General features: G+C 43.1%; 1 protein-coding gene across 1 annotated transcript in view; it reads left to right on the forward strand.

The window, feature by feature from the left end:
• Positions 1 to 17,387, forward strand: part of LTK (leukocyte receptor tyrosine kinase) — a 678,246-nt gene that overhangs the window by 631,002 nt on the left and 29,857 nt on the right. Inside the window, exons 18-23 of the mRNA XM_078662014.1 lie at positions 1,794 to 1,895; positions 2,029 to 2,215; positions 2,753 to 2,843; positions 8,342 to 8,406; positions 9,829 to 9,958; positions 12,550 to 12,647. Of these exons, the coding sequence (XP_078518140.1) occupies positions 1,794 to 1,895; positions 2,029 to 2,215; positions 2,753 to 2,843; positions 8,342 to 8,406; positions 9,829 to 9,958; positions 12,550 to 12,647 (673 nt within the window). The remainder of the gene's footprint in view (positions 1 to 1,793; positions 1,896 to 2,028; positions 2,216 to 2,752; positions 2,844 to 8,341; positions 8,407 to 9,828; positions 9,959 to 12,549; positions 12,648 to 17,387) is intronic.

A 17,387-nucleotide genomic window follows, 5' to 3' on the forward strand; every position in this document is an offset into this window, starting at 1 on the left:
CAACAAATTTGCATACGCTTTTCCCCCTCTCCCACTAATCCCATTAGTGGTCAGAAAGCTGCAACAACACTCAATGACCATGATACTAGTAGCACCCACTTGGGCACGACAACCGTGGTTCACCACGCTCTTGCAACTCTCACAAGTGCCACACCAAAAGCTAAGAATTCTACCCATGCACCTTACACAGAACCATGGAGAAATAATGCACCCAGATCCCACACAACTGAACCTAGCGATCTGGCTCCTGAAATCCTAGAATTTGGGTACTTAGATCTACCTCCAAATTGCATGGAGATAATTAAGCAAGCGCGACGTCCCACCACCAGAGCATGCTACGCAGCTAAGTGGAAGAGGTTTGCTATATACTGTACAAATAATAGTATCAACCCTCTGGACGTATCAACAAAGGAGATTATTTGCTACTTACTACACTTACAGCAATGTAACCTCGCGTACACATCTATCAGAGTACATCTAGCAGCTATAGCAGCGTACCTACAAAACAGGCAGCACATATCCCTGTTTAGAGTGCCAGCGATAAAAGCCTTCATGGAAGGCCTTAAGAGAGTCATTCCACCAAGATTACCACCTTCCCCGGTCTGGAACCTCAACGTAGTACTCACCAGACAAATGGGACCACCTTTCGAACCTATGCATAGGTGTGAAATACAATTCCTTACATGGAAGGTGGCCTTTCTTATAGCCATTACCTCACTCAGGAGAGTAAGTGAATTACAGGCATTGACAATACAAGAACCATTCCTACAATTACATCAGAATAAAGTGGTTCTTAGAACAAACCCAAAGTTCTTGCCTAAAGTAGTTTCAGCATTTCACATCAATCAACCGGTGGAACTACCAGTCTTTTTCCCAAAGCCACAGACGGTAGCAGAAAGGGCCCTACATACACTAGATGTCAAAAGGGCCATTTTGTACTACATAGAAAGGACACAAAATTTCAGGAAAACTAAACAACTATTTGTGGCATTTTCCCCAACACATAAGGGCAATCCTATCTCTAAAGCAGTCATCGCTAGATGGATTGTAAGATGTATACAAATATGTTACATAAAAGCAAAGAGAACATTAACTGTTCCTCCTAGAGCTCATTCTACACGTAAGCTAGGGGCATCATATGGCATTCTTAGGAAACATTCCCCTAGATGACATATGTAGAGCAGCAACTTGGTCTACACCACAAAGCACTACTGTGTTGATGTGCAGGCTACACAACAAGCCAGAGTGGGCCAAGCTGTATTAAAAACTCTATTTCAAACAGTTGCGACAGACACGGGTGACCACCGCTAGGGAGGTAACTGCTGTATAATCTATTCATGAATGTACCATCTGCAGCCCATATGCCTCGAACGGAATATGCTACTTACCAGTATGCATCTGTTCTTGGCATAGAGGGCTGCAGAGTGGTACATGCCCTCCCTGCCTCCCCGGAAACCAGTGTCTGTCCCAACATTATCTTATTTAGATACACTTACATGGGCATATCTTTATGTATTATACTACACTACTCCATCTAACCCTACTATGGCAAAACAATCTAAGGATGGAGCCGATGCCCATGCGCACTAACACATAGAGGAGGAGTCATCGATGACGACAAAGACTTCTCCAGAAGAAAAACAAGTGCAATCATCCGAGCCCAACACCAGATGGCGATCTATTCATAAATGTACCACTCTGCAGCCCTCTATGCCAAGAAAAGATGCATACTGGTAAGTAGCATATTCCTTATACTTACACTTACACTTGTGTTTTTCCCTTTGTCCATGAAGAGCCAGACGCTGACGGGCACTTCCCCATTCCGCTCATTCTGTCGGTGGTCACTGCGACAGTAATTCTTGGTGTGATCTTCACCACTGGTGGTCTAGCTATCGGTAAGAATTATTGGATGTCCTAGTATGTACGCCATAAGCATTCACTAGTCACAGTTCTGTGAAGCCCTTGGCATATGTATTTTTCGCCTTATTTGTTTTTTTTCCTTTTCCGTGATCAATCGCTCACCCCCAGTTTACCACCGCAAGAAACAACAGCTGGAGGGAGTACGTGTGCGCCTGCAAAGCTCTGAGTACAAACTGAGCAAAATCAGAACCTCCACCATCATGACGGACTATAACCCGAACTACTGCTTTGCCGGGAAGGCCGCTACCTTGAGCGAGCTGAAGGAGATCCCTCGGAAGAACATCTCACTTCTCAAGTAAGATGCTCACCCGCCAAGGCATTGTGAATTAGAAGCTGTCGACCTAGAGTGTGGCAGTGGGAGGAAAGACACCCAAGTTGCCCAACTGAATTTCAAAGAAGACACAGATTTGACATAAACTACCATCGCCCCTTACTATTATGATGGAGTCCCTGATATAACGTACCATGACATTGTTTTGCCCACATTTTAAATTGACTCTTTTTTTTTCTTGTTTCTCAAGCCTCAAATAATGATTTGTGAACAATGTCAGACTGGTATTTGTATTTTGAGAGGGTCATAGTCTTTGGTAGGTAGATTATGTTGCATGACCTCTTATAGATCAGTTTTGGTACTGCTCTGAAAGGTGCCCTTAAAACCATATCACTGTTAATGTGCGGACCGTATTTTATGAAGTCAATGATATGTGAGTGTGTCTGTCCCAGAATGTAAGTTGGGTCAACTCCTGAGTAAGTCGATTTTTTTTTATTGTGCCGAAACAACCTAGCAGAAATACTGAAGCTATAGCTGACATTTGGTTCAATTTCTCACCAGGGCTCTTGGACATGGTGCGTTTGGAGAGGTCTATGAGGGTACAGTGGTAGGAATCGGAGGGGACCCCAACCCTCTCCAGGTGGCGATCAAGGTCAGTATTCTTTCTCTTTTGTGTTTTGCTGTACTCATGAAACGTTGTTATTCACTCCTCCTGATTCATCCAACATCAGATCTGAAAGGCAATCTCAGCCGATGTACTTACTGAATACATCTTTATTTTCTACTGGTGTAGATTTGCAGCAGTAGAAATGAACTTTGTTGGGCACTTCCTTCCTATGGGTAGAATCGTAAACCCGTAAGTGACACATATGATTAAAAAACTCTAGTTATACCTAAAGGCCTTACATTTATTCCAGTATTTCCAGAAGCTTCTAAACCTGTTAGATCAAAGGAAGAGGACATGGGAGATAACTCCTTTGGTGGTCTTTAATTTTGAGGTACTTTTTCTTGTGTAATACATCCCTTGGATATGATAGGAATACAGGCACATTTGGTTAGGCAAAGAAGTATAACATTTCTGGAATAAGTGCTACCATTTAAATGTATATGTAAAACCAGTGAAGGTAATGAAAGTTCAAAAGAGTAAAAACAAATGATAAGAATTCCAATCAAAAAATAATTGTATGCATTGTCTGATGACCACATAGAGTGCAAAATAAAAAACAATACATATAAAAATGTAATAACGATGAGCAACAACATTACCATCAAACACTTATTCAGTCCAGGAGCGGCCATGAAGTTCTGTCAGCTATTTAGGCGACTGTGGGCAGGAAGTTTGATGGTATTTACCCAGCTCTCAGGGTGACTGTCTGTCCTCAAAACACAAACATTGTACCTGTGTTTCTGATATGCAACCAACCGGATTTCCCAAGTACTGAATGACTGTGGCCTTAATACCCAGTGACTTGGTTTATAGTACAATCGACCGTGCTGGAGCTGGTCTGCAGATCTGCACGTACACAGCATGTTTTAGCAGAAAATGAAGCAAGCATCGGTAAAGCCAATAGGTTTGAGGTTAATGCTCTAAGGCAGTGGTTCCCAATCTTTTGACTCCTGAGGACCGCTACTGAATCATTACTTGGGGGTCCCCTGGAAGCCGGGGACCCCCAAGCAATTTGTACAATTTAAATTTCTTTTTAAAAACGCCTTTTGAAGCAGAGGCAATTTCAAGGGGGAGACAGCCTGAATTGGGTCTATTGGCATGGACATGTATGCATACAGCAGTGTATTATTTAGTGGTACCCAAGTGCTTGTGGAAAGTGAGCAATCAGACAGCAGCAAGAAAATCCTACTGCTGATCCTGGCTGCATCTATTTTTACCTGCCTGGCAAGTAACGGTAACCTATACACATGTGCCTTTCAACGTTTTATCGCTTTTATTGTATTGCCTGTATTTTCTTTGTTGTGTCTGTGACTGCTGTTGTCTGTCTTCCCCCGCTGCCTGTACGTGGTCTGTGCCCCTTTGTCTTCCCTCTGTTCCCCTCGCTGTCCCCATGCTCTCTCTGCCCAGTCTTTCCTTCTGTACCCCTCGCTGCCCTGTGTCTCTGCCCGGTTTCCCCTTCTGTTCCCCTCGCTGCCCCCGTGCCTCTCTGCCCGTTCTGCCTTCTGTTCTTAGCTGCCCCTATATTTCTGAAATCTGTATTTTGCCTCTGTACCATTAGTTTTTTGTGCCCCTTTGCCCTCTGTGCCATTCGTTTTTTGTGCCCTCCTGCCCTCTGTGCCAATCGTTTTTCCCTCGTTTTTGTGCCCCTTTTGCCTTCTGTTCCACTCATTTTCCCTCGTTTTTTGTGCCTTTCTGCCCTCTGTTCCACTAGTTTTTTGTGCCTTTCTGCCCTCTGTTCCACTCGTTTTTCCCTCGTTTCTTGTGCCTTTCTGCCCTCTGTTCCACTCCTTTTTTGTGCCTTTCTGCCCTCTGTTCCACTCGTTTTTTGTGCCTTTCTGCCCTCTATTCCGCTCGTTTATCCCTCGTTTTTGTACCTTTCTGCCCTCCGTGCCACTCGTTTTTCCCTCGTGTTTTTGTGCCTTTCTGCCCTCTGTTCCACTCGTTTTTCCCTCGTTTTTTGTGCCCTTCTACCCTCTGTTCCACTCATTTTTTGTGTCTTTCTGCCCTCTGTTCCACTCGTTTTTCCCTTGTTTTTTGTACCCTTCTGCCCTCTGTTCCAGTCGTTTTTTGTGCCTTTCTGCCCTCTGTTCCACTCGTTTTCCTCTTTTTTGTGCCTTTCTGCCCTCTGTTCCACTCTTTTTTTGTGCCTTTCTGCTCTCTGTTCCACTCGTTTTTCCCTCGTTTTTTGTGCCTGTCTGCCCTCTGTTCCACTTGTTTTTCCCTCATTTTTTGTGCCTTTCTGCCCTCTGTTCCACTCGTTTTTCCCTCGTTTTTTGTGCCCTTCTGCCCTCTGTTCCACTCGTTTTTTGTGCCTTTCCGCCCTCTGTTCCACTTCGTTTTCCCCTCGTTTTTTGCGCCCTTCTGGCTTCTGTGCCACTCGTTTTTTTCTTGTTTTTGTGCCCCTTTCGACTTCTTTTCCGCTCATTTCCCCAGCCGCTATGCCCCCTGCGGCCCGCCCCCCTGACTGCCCACTGCCCATTCGCTGCCCCCGCCTCCCGATTGTATTATTGTGGTGTTGCCGCCCCTGCGCCAACAATCACAGCTCTTGTGTGCTGTGAGGACGCATGGGCGTTTCATTTTTCACTACGACAACAGGCACTCTAGTCCTGCGGACCCCTTGGGAATGTCTCACGGACCCCTGGGGGTCCGCGGATCACAGTTTGGGAAACTCTGCTCTAAGGCATAGAGCAGTACGCCATGACAGTGAGAAATATAGGAGGGAAGCACCAAGTGGCCAAATGTGATGCAGCGCAAGCAACAAAATTTGTTTCATTTATTTATATGTTTACTAACCTCTAATCGGAAGTAATCTGTAGTTTACTACCCGCCACCCTGCCCCACGTCAGTGCCCAGCAGCACTCCCACCACGGGCCGCTACTGGACACAGCTGTAATTGTAATGTAACCCATCATCTAGTTCATTTCAAGCCAGTGGAAGCGGAAGGATGCATCCAAACAGCTAATAGCACTGAGTGAGAGATGAATCCCAGGACTGGGCTAAAATGGGATTGACAAAAACTCAAAACAGTGCCTGAAGTAGGTGGGCCAAAGAACGCCAATGGCTGAAAGCGGTGAACCCAGTGCCTTCTTTATGTGTATTGTTAGCAGTATGTCTGATTGACAGCTGCGTTGCCAAAACACAGACTTACAACAGAACTTTGGTAAAGGCCCACATTGAAACTGTTTCATCCATAACTTTTACTCACTACAAATTTCATATAGCAAAATCTTTTTGTAAAGTTGTCGAGGAAATATTTTTACAGTGTGATGTGTGAGGGTCTTAAAGGGTTATAGGGTATGCCTATTTATTGTGTCAGTAGCAACAAAAGTCTTGGCACTGCAAAAAAAATGATTTTCTACCTTGCTCCAGTCCCATTCTGCTGGCATGCCCTTTGATTCCTTCCCCAGTCAACTAGACAATCTGTGAGCACAGTAAAGTCCTCTACATGTGTATGACATTAACTAGTGGCGCACAAGGCAATGCTGGTCAGGAAACTTACCCTCAACCCTTGTCAAGGCTGGTCACTTGCCCTTCAAACATGGCAAAGGGGACACTTCTAGTTACTGTGTGCTATTTGATTATCCTTTTTACCTGTAATCCTAGTGTGGAGGCTGTAAACTCCATACAATCACTCACAACTGGTTTTATTACCTCCTCGCACACATGTATGTGTTTGCCAGAATAAATTAGTAATGTCATATATATGTTGTGCGATTGACAATCTGAGCACAGGTGAATACCATCCTATTCATACTGAGAACGAAGTGAACACTACACATAATGGTGCTTACGCTCATGATGTCTTTGTCCGTGTTGTGTTCTTGATCACCTGCATGTTGCCATCCCTGGGGTCTTGCCCCTTATATTCGCAGATGTCCCATTAGGAAGTAGAATCTACATTTTTATCCTGCCAGACCAGAAACTCTGCCCTTCAGCAGTATCTGAGCCCTCCTTTTCCTCAGTGATTCCACCTGCCAAGCAAGAATCCTGGACTGACTATGTGGGTGATTCCCTGAATCTGCAAACTGCCTTGAAAGAAATCCTACAGACAACTTGTCTTAATTGAATTGGACATCCATAGTTAAGAAAGCTTGACCTCTTTCTGGCCCTGGCTAACTTCCAGTAGGCACAAAGCAGGATAATACATTGTCAGCACCACAAGAAGGAGTATAGTACACCACCTCAGAATGAAAATTGCCTGGAACAGAATTTCTCATGTTACTGTTCTCCTTAAGACCAGGACTAGGATTCTTGAAGCCCTGCTGCCACAACCTGCCCTGGAGTGAGAAGACATTGTATTGCCCGGTTTCAAGAGGAATAGGCCCCACAATAGGAGCAGAAAGAGCAAAGTCAAACAAGCCAAAACCTATGTGCAGGTCATTAAAGGATGTATGCCACCTTGGGACACAAAGACCTTGCAGCCAGCTGAAATGACATAATCTTTTGATCAGATGGTTGAGGACCTGGAGAGCCCATTCCAGGAATCCCAATGCAGCGAGGCTACACTGTTCCAGACCATCCCATGCCCTACCTGCATCTTTCCAGCCTAAAAAGGATCCTGACGTTTATCCTTTTCACCTCAGGCCGCAGGGTAGTGTTCCATATTTTGTGCAGTAATTTCAGAAGTATTTGACCCATCCTTCAAGCTCCTAGAATTATAAACATGTGTCATGTATGAAAGGTGTTGGAATGTGATTCTAAATCCAAATTCCCCTGTCCATACTGGTGGAACCAGTAGTTGAATAGTCAAGGCCCTGTGGGTACTTTGCTAAATTAAAATTTAGACAGCCACCAGCCAATTTCCAAATACAATTTGATACCCCCAGGGAGGTACTTTGGGGTGCAAGTCTTTGACTTTGGAGATCAATTGGGCCCTGAAGTGTTCAACACTGAACTCTCTCCAGTGTCACATGACACCGATGACAGGATCTCAGATGCCCTGTCAACTGCACTCAGAGACTCTTTGACTTTACCAGCTAGCCCACTGGCACCCAAAAACCATCATTGTGGTCTTCAGTGGGACCACTTTTCTCATCGGATGGTGGATATGGAATGTTTTGCGTATTCTAAGCTACCTGGGTAGAAATCTACTGAGTTGTTAATCCTGGTAAATGAGAACACCTAATTAAATACTTTCCGGTAATCACAGATTGGTCTAGGACCCACAGAAAAGGCCTTGTAATGCTTTATTGTGTACTGTGAGATTATGTTGTGTTGTGTTGTATTGTATTGTACTATCATGTGTGGTATTGTATTGTGTTGTATAGTTTGTATTTGCATGTGTATGGTGCATCATGGAATAAAGGAACCAATGCACCAAGCAAAGCATAGTAAGTTTAATACATTTCTGTCTGTCTCTCGCTTGGGGCCTCAGAACATGTAATTCACTTGTGTTTTTTTAAATATCTCAAGTATCATATCGATTGGCATGCTTTTCATTTTAATAGTTTGCTGTTTTTTGTTTCCTTCTATGCTTTGCTTAGACATTGCCTGAAATCAGCTCAGAGCAAGATGAGATGGACTTCCTAATGGAGGCATTGATCATCAGGTAATTACACATTTCTGCCTTCCTGGGTGCAACAAATATACATTACCTACTACAAGCTTAACAAGCTGGCTGGGATTGGACATAACGTGTCCCAGTGCACCAATTGTGGTTGTTACCATAATTAACTCAGGCCTACTGTTTTGATTGTAACCCTTACCACATGGCAACAACCAGGCACAAAGTCACACAATTACAGAGATATATAACCTTTCAGTGGGATACCCAAAATAATATCTCTCCTAAGAGGGTCTAACAATGATTCTCATAGAGCAATTCTTATATATCGCTCATTATGGCATGGGGTTTACCAACACCAAAACCATTACCAACTACAGCAGTCTATGAGATTTTATAGAACAAAATCCTTTTAAGCCTTCTTAAAGAGTAATAATAACCCACCCTTAAAAGGAGAACATATGCTTTTCACTATAGATATATCATGTCTACTGCCTTTATCATAATATATTTTAATAAACAGATCAGGCCTATGGCCATGACCATTAGCTGGACACCCTAACAAACTCAACCTAAGGTTTGTCACAAGGCAAACAAGTGTAATTCAAGCACTCTTTTCAGTGGAAGCACACAACTTTGGCCAAATAAAATCAGCTCAATGTAGACCCTTAATCGATAAAAAAAGTTCACATATCCAGTAGAACCACTCCTTTATAAGTTTAACTAGAAGATCTATTTTTAATTATTATGTTCTGTTTTGGCCTACTTGCCATTCTTGCAATGCCTTGTCTTTAATTGGAAGAAGTAAGTCTCAACAGACAGAACAATAAAAAATTAAGACAGACAAGTGATATGTTACAAAAGAAAGGACTAGACTTTAGTGTATAAATGATACTACACTTGGGATGGGGGGTTATTACTGGCATAGGGAGTCATGTTGGCAGAGGTTGCTGAAGCTAGGCTCTCTGCCGCCTGTGGCGGTCCCTGATTTTGCCGCCAAGGAGGCCGAAAGTAAGAGCGGGGTGATGCTGGTGTTGCCAGCGTTTGCCACCCGACAGCCGCAGATAAGAGCGGGAGGCGGGAGGCCGCCGCCACGAAAACCTGTGCCGCCCAGGGTGGACCCCCCCCCCCTTTGTTATGCCTCTGTAGAAGCCCATTGGAAGCTTCTATTCATGTGTCCTTGACCTTCAATAATACTTACAATCACTATGTTAACTGAATTTCAAGAGGGCAGAAATAGTTTGTTGTCATGATAGCATTAAAGAACAATTGTACTGATGCATCCTCATGTTAAGAATGTAATCTTTCGGGTTTCCCGGCCTAGCGACATGCACTAATACAGCGAGCTCGCAATAGAAGGAATCTGACTTTCCTTGCTAGCCAACCCATGACCCAAGCTGCTCATTGGATCCATGTTTTAATTTTTTATTTAATGTAATCTGTTTTTGGGTGTCTTGTTGTTGGCAGTACATTCAGTCACCAGAACATTGTACGCTGCATTGGAGTAAGTCTACAGACCCTTCCGCGCTTTATTCTGCTGGAGCTCATGGCTGGTGGAGACATGAAGAGCTTTCTGCGGCAGAATCGCCCTCGCATGGTAAGCTGAGATCTTTCTTCTCTTTTGGGGCTAGGAAATATGGTTCATAGGAGAAGCAAGGGTACTTCTTTACCCATGAGCGAAATGCACCAACCACAAATCAGAAGGCAGGTCCTTCCACGTCTGTATCCTTACGACATTGAGAGGTGGCCATGGAAAATGTATGTTCTTCCCATTAGTCAGAAGAACAAAATGTTTGGCCAATGATAATGGGGTAAACAAAGAAAGAGAGAGAGACACAGACCAGGCACTTGGATTGCGCACTGCAGTTTCATGATTTAGTGATTTTTACCCCTTCCTATAGGAGTGGATCCCTGAAGGTGAATGCCCAGGAGTGACATGATGCCCCTGAATTCCACAGTTCCATTTTAGGGTACATGGCGGGGCATTTAGAATATACAGTGCATTGCATTATTCTTTACTTCAACCTTAAAGCAGGTTAGATTTGCAAAAGGTCACCCAGCACTTAAACTGACCTGGATTATTTAATAAAGGAACAGTTTTCGCATATGAAACTGATGCTATTGTTTCGTCTGCAAAGCAAACAGCATAATACGCCCAGGGACCCCTTAGACAAACACCAGCTGTGTCCTTTCATACTGTAGCCTGTAAAGGTGGACGAGCCAACAGTAAAGGGATCTTGAAAATTATGATAATTGTAGCCCTCAGAAGATCTCTGCCTGCCTCTGGTAGTCTGTGTAGATTGTTTTTAAAGAGCTCTTTGATGACTATAATGTAGCTCCTAGAATATTCTGCACTGAAATTCAAATAAAGGTTTCCATATAACTTGATGTATCACTTATACATAATTTTATACAACAAACATAATGGGCTCAAGAAAGGTTTACTGCATTCAAAAAAACATTTGTGTGAGCAAACCTATATACTGGTTTCCCACCTAGGATGCTGAGTGCATCCTAGGTGGGCTTCGATGCCTGATTACAGTCGAGCTGGTTTTTGTTATTGGCAGATTGTGAAAGTGGTGAGTTATCTACAGGATCCCCCTACTTGTCAGGAGTATTTTTAATAATGGGGTCCTATGGCAGGACTAAAAAAGAGAAACTGCGGATATCTGGGAGAAATAATTGATATCCTGAATCCTAAAAATGGATCTACATGTTTCAGCCAAAAGAAAACAATTAGTAGGAGGTTTTCTTCAGGACCATGAGTGAAAAACCCAAAGTTTTCAGGCTTTGGAATGTTGTGAAAGAACACACACTAAGCTGAGTGGTGGAGAAATTCTCTCTCTTTTTTTATTCTTTCGGGTGAAAACGTAACTTATGGTTTACACCTGACTCGTTGTTCCCGTAAGATAAAAGTGCAACAATAGATAATCACAAAAACACAATTGATTTTGATGCAGTATATAGTGTAGGATACCTGTGGCGTATCTCATATACCATAGGTGGTGGCATGCCAATTGAACATTCCTCTTTGCATTCAAATTGTCAGTCTATACATTCAAAAACATTTTAAGAACACTAGTGCTTGTTATTTATTTGGTATAATGCAGGTGATTCACGTATGCGATATGCTTGGGGAAGCGTATGTATTGGGTCTTAGAGAATACTCAAACACTACAGAACCTGTCCCCGCCGATATTCCAGTGGTTATGGTTCCATTTTGAGTCAATGCCTCTTAAAATTATTTGTTTATTTGTCACAGTGACCCTCATTTTCGCAGAGAATTGTCTTACGGATGAATAAAAAATAAATGTATAGTGCTAGATTTGTATAAAGGATAAACACACAGCCGACTCCGGCATAATGTGTGGAGTATGGTGAAACAACTTACAGAAGGTATGTGCCTTACTTATGTTGCGCTGTCGAGCCAACAGTAAAGGGATTATTGGTAAATGCTATAATTTTACCCCTCAGAAGTTCTCTGCCTGCCTCTTGTAGTCTGTGTAGATTGTTTTTAAAGATCTCTTTGATGACTCTGTACTCTAGCTCCTAGAACATCAGGTACTGATATTCAAATAAAGATTTCCATAAAACTCAATGTATCATGTATCCCTAATAAATGATTTTCAGTTCTGCCTCATGCACCCAAACCTTGATCAACTCAGAATAAAGAACCATGCACATCCGAGGTCCAAGAGGTCACCTTCTGCCTTATCCTCCTGTGGCTCAGGATCCCCATGAGCTTGGCGTATCCATCCACCTGTGGTTCCGGCTCCACACACCAGCCCCACCTCTTCTCGGGGCTCGGCTTGAGCAGTTGGGCACCCTGGCATCTGGGCCACACAGACGCAAAGACACGATTAAGAAAAAAAATCCTATGTTGTAAAAATGACTTGCATCTTACATATTGAGCCATTACAAAGTTTCTTAGAGGATGACATTAATTCGACCAGTTGTAAACATAGTAACACCAAACGCGCTACAAATAATGCCATACTCAGAAGCATTGTGTGTTGGTGTGCATACGTGGACATAATGTCTCAAGTAATTAAGCAAAAGTTTGCATATTGCTATCCAGACATTAATGCTGTCTCTCCATTTTTTCACCCCCACGCTTAATGGTATTACCCTGCTCACAGCCACCTCATCACATGTTCTCTCTTGTATCTTTATATCTCTGATCCACAGCACCAGCCGTCTAGTCTGAACATGATGGACCTGCTGAACATGGCGCGAGACATTGCGTGTGGCAGCAAATACCTTGAGGACAATCACTTCGTCCACAGGTGAGGGGAACGCTGTACTTTCCAAACCTAAAGGAATCTACAGGATCATTCAGCATTCTGCTCGTTCATTAAATTCCATTTTATAGAACCACTCAAGAGTGCTTGTCTCCTGTAACATTATGCTGTAGAACCTTTCAGGCATTATCCTTTCTGTAATTATGTAAATTAAATCAATAAGAAAAGATGCATAGCACTAAAGACAAGATACCACACTTTCCTGCAGCATTATGATGTAAAACCTCTCGGGTGCACTTGTGTTCAATAATATTATGAAATGTCTCTGCTGCACTTGCTTATTCAGTGAAACCTCTAATAGGTGCTAGTTTCCTAAATACTTACAACACAGAGCTGCTTGTGGTGTGAATTTTCTCAGGGGTATTATTTTCTTATACCATTACCTCATGGAACCTTTCTGGGGCACTCACTTTCTATACCATTTTGGTACAGAAGCTCTCAGGTACATTAATGTCCTGCCACTTTTACAGCATAGTAGTGTAGAACCTCACAAGTGCACTTAGGAGCATGTGGTAATTTAAGTCTTGCTTAACCACTTCCCTCAGTCATCGTCCCACAACTCAGGGGTCCATGGTACAAACTAAGTCACATGTAGTGCCTAATCCAAAGCCAAAAAGTAAGTCGATGGGTGTATTTTGAATTCTAGAGGAGGTGCTGGAACTTTAGTTTGCCGATGACAAATCAATTCCGAAGTAGATTTTTAGGATAAACTAGAAGAGGGTACAGTCAGTGGTCAATTATTCTAAAACACTGTGAAGTTGTTGAATGCCATCATCGGGCAGCGTTGCCACCTGCCCAGTATTTTACCAGCATAGCTGGCATTTTTATGTCAAGCCAGTAAAAAAAGATTGAGAAAAACACAAAATTTTGATCTTTTCTCATTTGAAACGGAAGCTTAAAGTAGCGCTACATGAATGCTAAATATTCTAAAGGTATTTCCTAGAGAAACCTTAGATCTTGTAATCACCTTGTTAGTTCTACCACAGGGCATTTGGCATCCATCAGGCTCCCATTCTCTTTGAAATAAAAAATGAAACTCACATTTACAAATTCTAGAAAAAAGCTTTAAACCCGGCTGTTTTTCCAAGCCTGCATTTCTTCTTGTAATCAGCTGAAAAATAAGATGTGGTGATTTTTCTAGCACCATGAGACACTGTATATTATTTGCGGTGTGCTTTACCAATATCTATAAATAAAAAAGAAAACAGAGGAAATTACTTCAAAGTTATTTTAGGCCTGACTAAACCATTCCCAAAATAAATCTGAATAAGAGGCAGAATGTCCTTGCTAAAATAATACTGGGCATTTTACATGAAATCTTTTTTATATACTAGCTCCTTACTCTTTTACAATCTCTAAATGAAAATACATGGCCAGGATCCTTCATCACTCTAAGTCCTAGTATTCCTCGTCACAATTGAAATTTTGAGGGCAATCATTCACTACCTAGGTTACCTACTGACTCCTTCCACCCTGAAAAGGAGGAAGCCAGCATATTCCCTTCCAGCGTTAACAGGCCATAATTCCAAGTGGTTGTCTCTCCTCCAGTAGAATTTGTGGAGAGGAGCACCTAGGATTGTGAAGAAGATTAGAGCTCAGAGTAATGACGAGTAGCAGAAGTAAATGGTTAGTTGCTGGCTCATCCGTATTTTATTGTGAGACTCTTTACTTCGTTAGGCAGTCTCAAGCAGAATCCACCAAAGGTGACCCGAAATTATATTCATGAGACTGCAATTCTGGTATACCCAGTGCACATAAACTAAGGCTAATATTGACCTACCTTACACCTTGGCTGAATCCAAAACATAAGCAGCAAGCCTCTGCAGAAAACATCTAGCCTTGAGGCGATAATGCATCATGAAAATGTAAGGGAAGGATCAAGTGGAAGAAAGACTACTGTCCCTTATTTATGCTCCTTAAAATGCTGTTAATGAGGTGAAAACTCCTCAGGTTTAACATGCTTGGACTGGACCAGAAAGAACTTCCTATGATCCTTTATAAGATAATGGTAGTCTGCCTATGCCAGTGGCTCAGACTTGATAAACAGGGTGCAACCCCTGCCCTGACAGGACCAAAGGTTAGAAAAAAATGCATCAGCTGGCTAGATAAATTGTCAGAGCCCAATGCAAATCGTGGGAATGTAAAAGAGCCTCTTTGTGAAGAAAGGAGATGGATAGTAAACTAGAAAAAAACAAATCCTGAGATAAATATTATAAAGAAAGAATTTGGGTAAGAAAAGAATGGCTATTCCTGATTATCAGAGCATATAAGAGGCACAGGCAGCTAGAAACTTTTAGAATGCCTTATAAATTTTAGGGTAGGAAAATGCCAACTTTCTGAAAGTGGCATTTTCCAAATTGTAACCTAAAATGTGACTTTACCATTAAAGAGGATTTTAAATTACAATTCATTTGAATTCAAACATAACATTTCTACCTGACCCAATAAAAAGTTAGCACTTAGTACATGTAATAAGGTAACTCAATGTTAGACAATGGAAGAGGTAGGCCTTACAGTAGTGAAAAACAAATGTACTAGTTGTTCACTACTAGGGCATGTAAAACTTAAAAACATTTGTACTATTTTACAAATACAATGCACCCTGCCCTATGAGCTGTATAGAGCCTACTTTAGCGGTGACTTAGTTGTATTAAAAAGAAAGGTTTATGCCTGGGGAAAGGTTTATTTTTTCAGGGCAGATTAGCAGCTAAAACTGCACTACAGGCTGCAAGGGCAGGCCCGAGACATGTTTTAAAGGCTACTATAGTGAGTGGCAAATGAGTGCTTCAGCACCAATATTAGCATTTAATTTACATGTGCTGAGTACATGTTGTACCATATACTCAGGATCTACATGTAGATTGAATGTGCCAATAAGGTGTAAGCTAAATTTGCCATGTTTAAGGGAGACAGCACAAGTATTTTAGCACGGTTAGCAGTGGTAAAATCCACAGAGTCATAAAAAGCCAACAAAAACGAATTTCAGGAAACAGCACGGTGAAGGCAAAACGTTTGGGGGAAGACCGCACCAAGGAAGTCAGGTCTAACAAGAAACATCCCAAAGCTATTTCTTCTGGTGGAGCGATTAATTGCTGCTGTGCTTAGAAGCTCCTTGATTACCTTAATCCACTCATGTGGTGGATTTGAATGGGCAGGAGTACACTGAAACAGATCATCTGAAAGATTGGGAAACCATATTCAATATCATAACTTCACAACATCCAGGACCCATTGGTCTGAAAACGACTTGCTGCATTCGTCATAGAAAATCTTGAGTCATTCTGATCTTTAACAATACAACCGTGACCTTTTCCTTGAAAAATCAGTAGCGAGTCCTTTTGCACAACAAACAAATTTACCAAAAGTCCTATTAACATTGTATGATCGGCCTCTCAGGGAGGGACAGCCCAGCCCTGTGCCATAGGTTTCCTTTCCTCCGCCAACTTCTTTAGTGTTACTGTTGTCTATGAACCGAACAGCTTTGTATGCGTGCCATTTTTACCATTAACCGCTCAGTGGCGCTGTTGCTACACGTAGATCAACCTAATAGCGTCTGTCTCTCTGCTTTAGTTAAAGATGTTAGCCTAGTGAAACAAATTAAATCTAGGCGCGGATGTAACTTCCATTCCAATACTACATACAAGACGTGATCGTTTTTTAGTAGCAGTTGGATCCGAAACCCTGCCCTTAGGTTTCTCTCTCATCTGCATACTCCCTTACTGGAAGTCACACGCTTTTAGTATCTTCTCAGTTTGAAACTAGGTGGGGCTTTCAGAAGTGAGAGATGTCTGCTTCTTTCGCGGAATAAGGAAGTGTTCCGCCCACTTGTGGCTCTGTTTCGGCCCGTAACAAACAGGATCTGTGCAACTGTAGTGTCCGAGCCCTCTCTGCACGTCCCTAGGCCGCAAGGTGGCCCGAAAAGGCTACAGAGCATATCAATAGCCGGATCGCACGGCCAGAAAAGACCCCAGCTGGAGGCCAGATGCCCCCTTTATTAGGTCTCGCCTGTCGATGCGCATGCGCATCGAGCAAGCGAGACTATAGGGGCTCATCCACTCTTTATCCAACTTGCAAGGAATCGTGGCGATTCCTTGCAGTGCCCGTGACTTTTAAGCTCAATGCGCATGCGCATTGAGCTTAAAAGCGCGTGCACATGCCCCCAGCCGCCTGCCTTGCCTACTCTCCCGCCCCCTCACTTCTTGATTGCACGGCCGCTAGGCCGTGCCTCCCCTACTCTCCTCCTCCTACCCTGTCTGTTCCCGCACTCCTCCCACACCCCCGCTCCGCCCCCTCCCCTGCCTGCCATGTCGCGTCGCATTTCTCCTCCCCCCTCCCCCCAGCCGCCTGCCTTGCCTACTCTCCCGCCCCCTCACTTCTTGATTGCACGGCCGCTAGGCCGTGCCTCCCCTACTCTCCTCCTCCTCCTCCGACACATAGACGCAGGAATGGAAAAAGTTTGTGGCTGACACACAACTATCTTGCAGTGCTCCTTTTAGGTATACGCAAGGATGTCATGGGCATGGAGGATTTTTTTTTATTATTACACCAGCGCACCCCATCCTCAGTACCACCTCCCACCTCTTTTTATGGATTAAATACTCTGCTTGAGATGCGCACTTTAGGGCCCCTTATCCGCCCTGCACTTACATCACCACTTGGACTTGAGGAGACTGCTACAGTAAACAGGCGGCACTATCTTCACCCACCCACGTGGGACCCGTGGGT

Source organism: Lissotriton helveticus, chromosome 9 (genome assembly GCF_964261635.1).
Source record: "Lissotriton helveticus chromosome 9, aLisHel1.1, whole genome shotgun sequence".
Classification (NCBI taxonomy): Eukaryota; Metazoa; Chordata; class Amphibia; order Caudata; family Salamandridae; genus Lissotriton; species Lissotriton helveticus.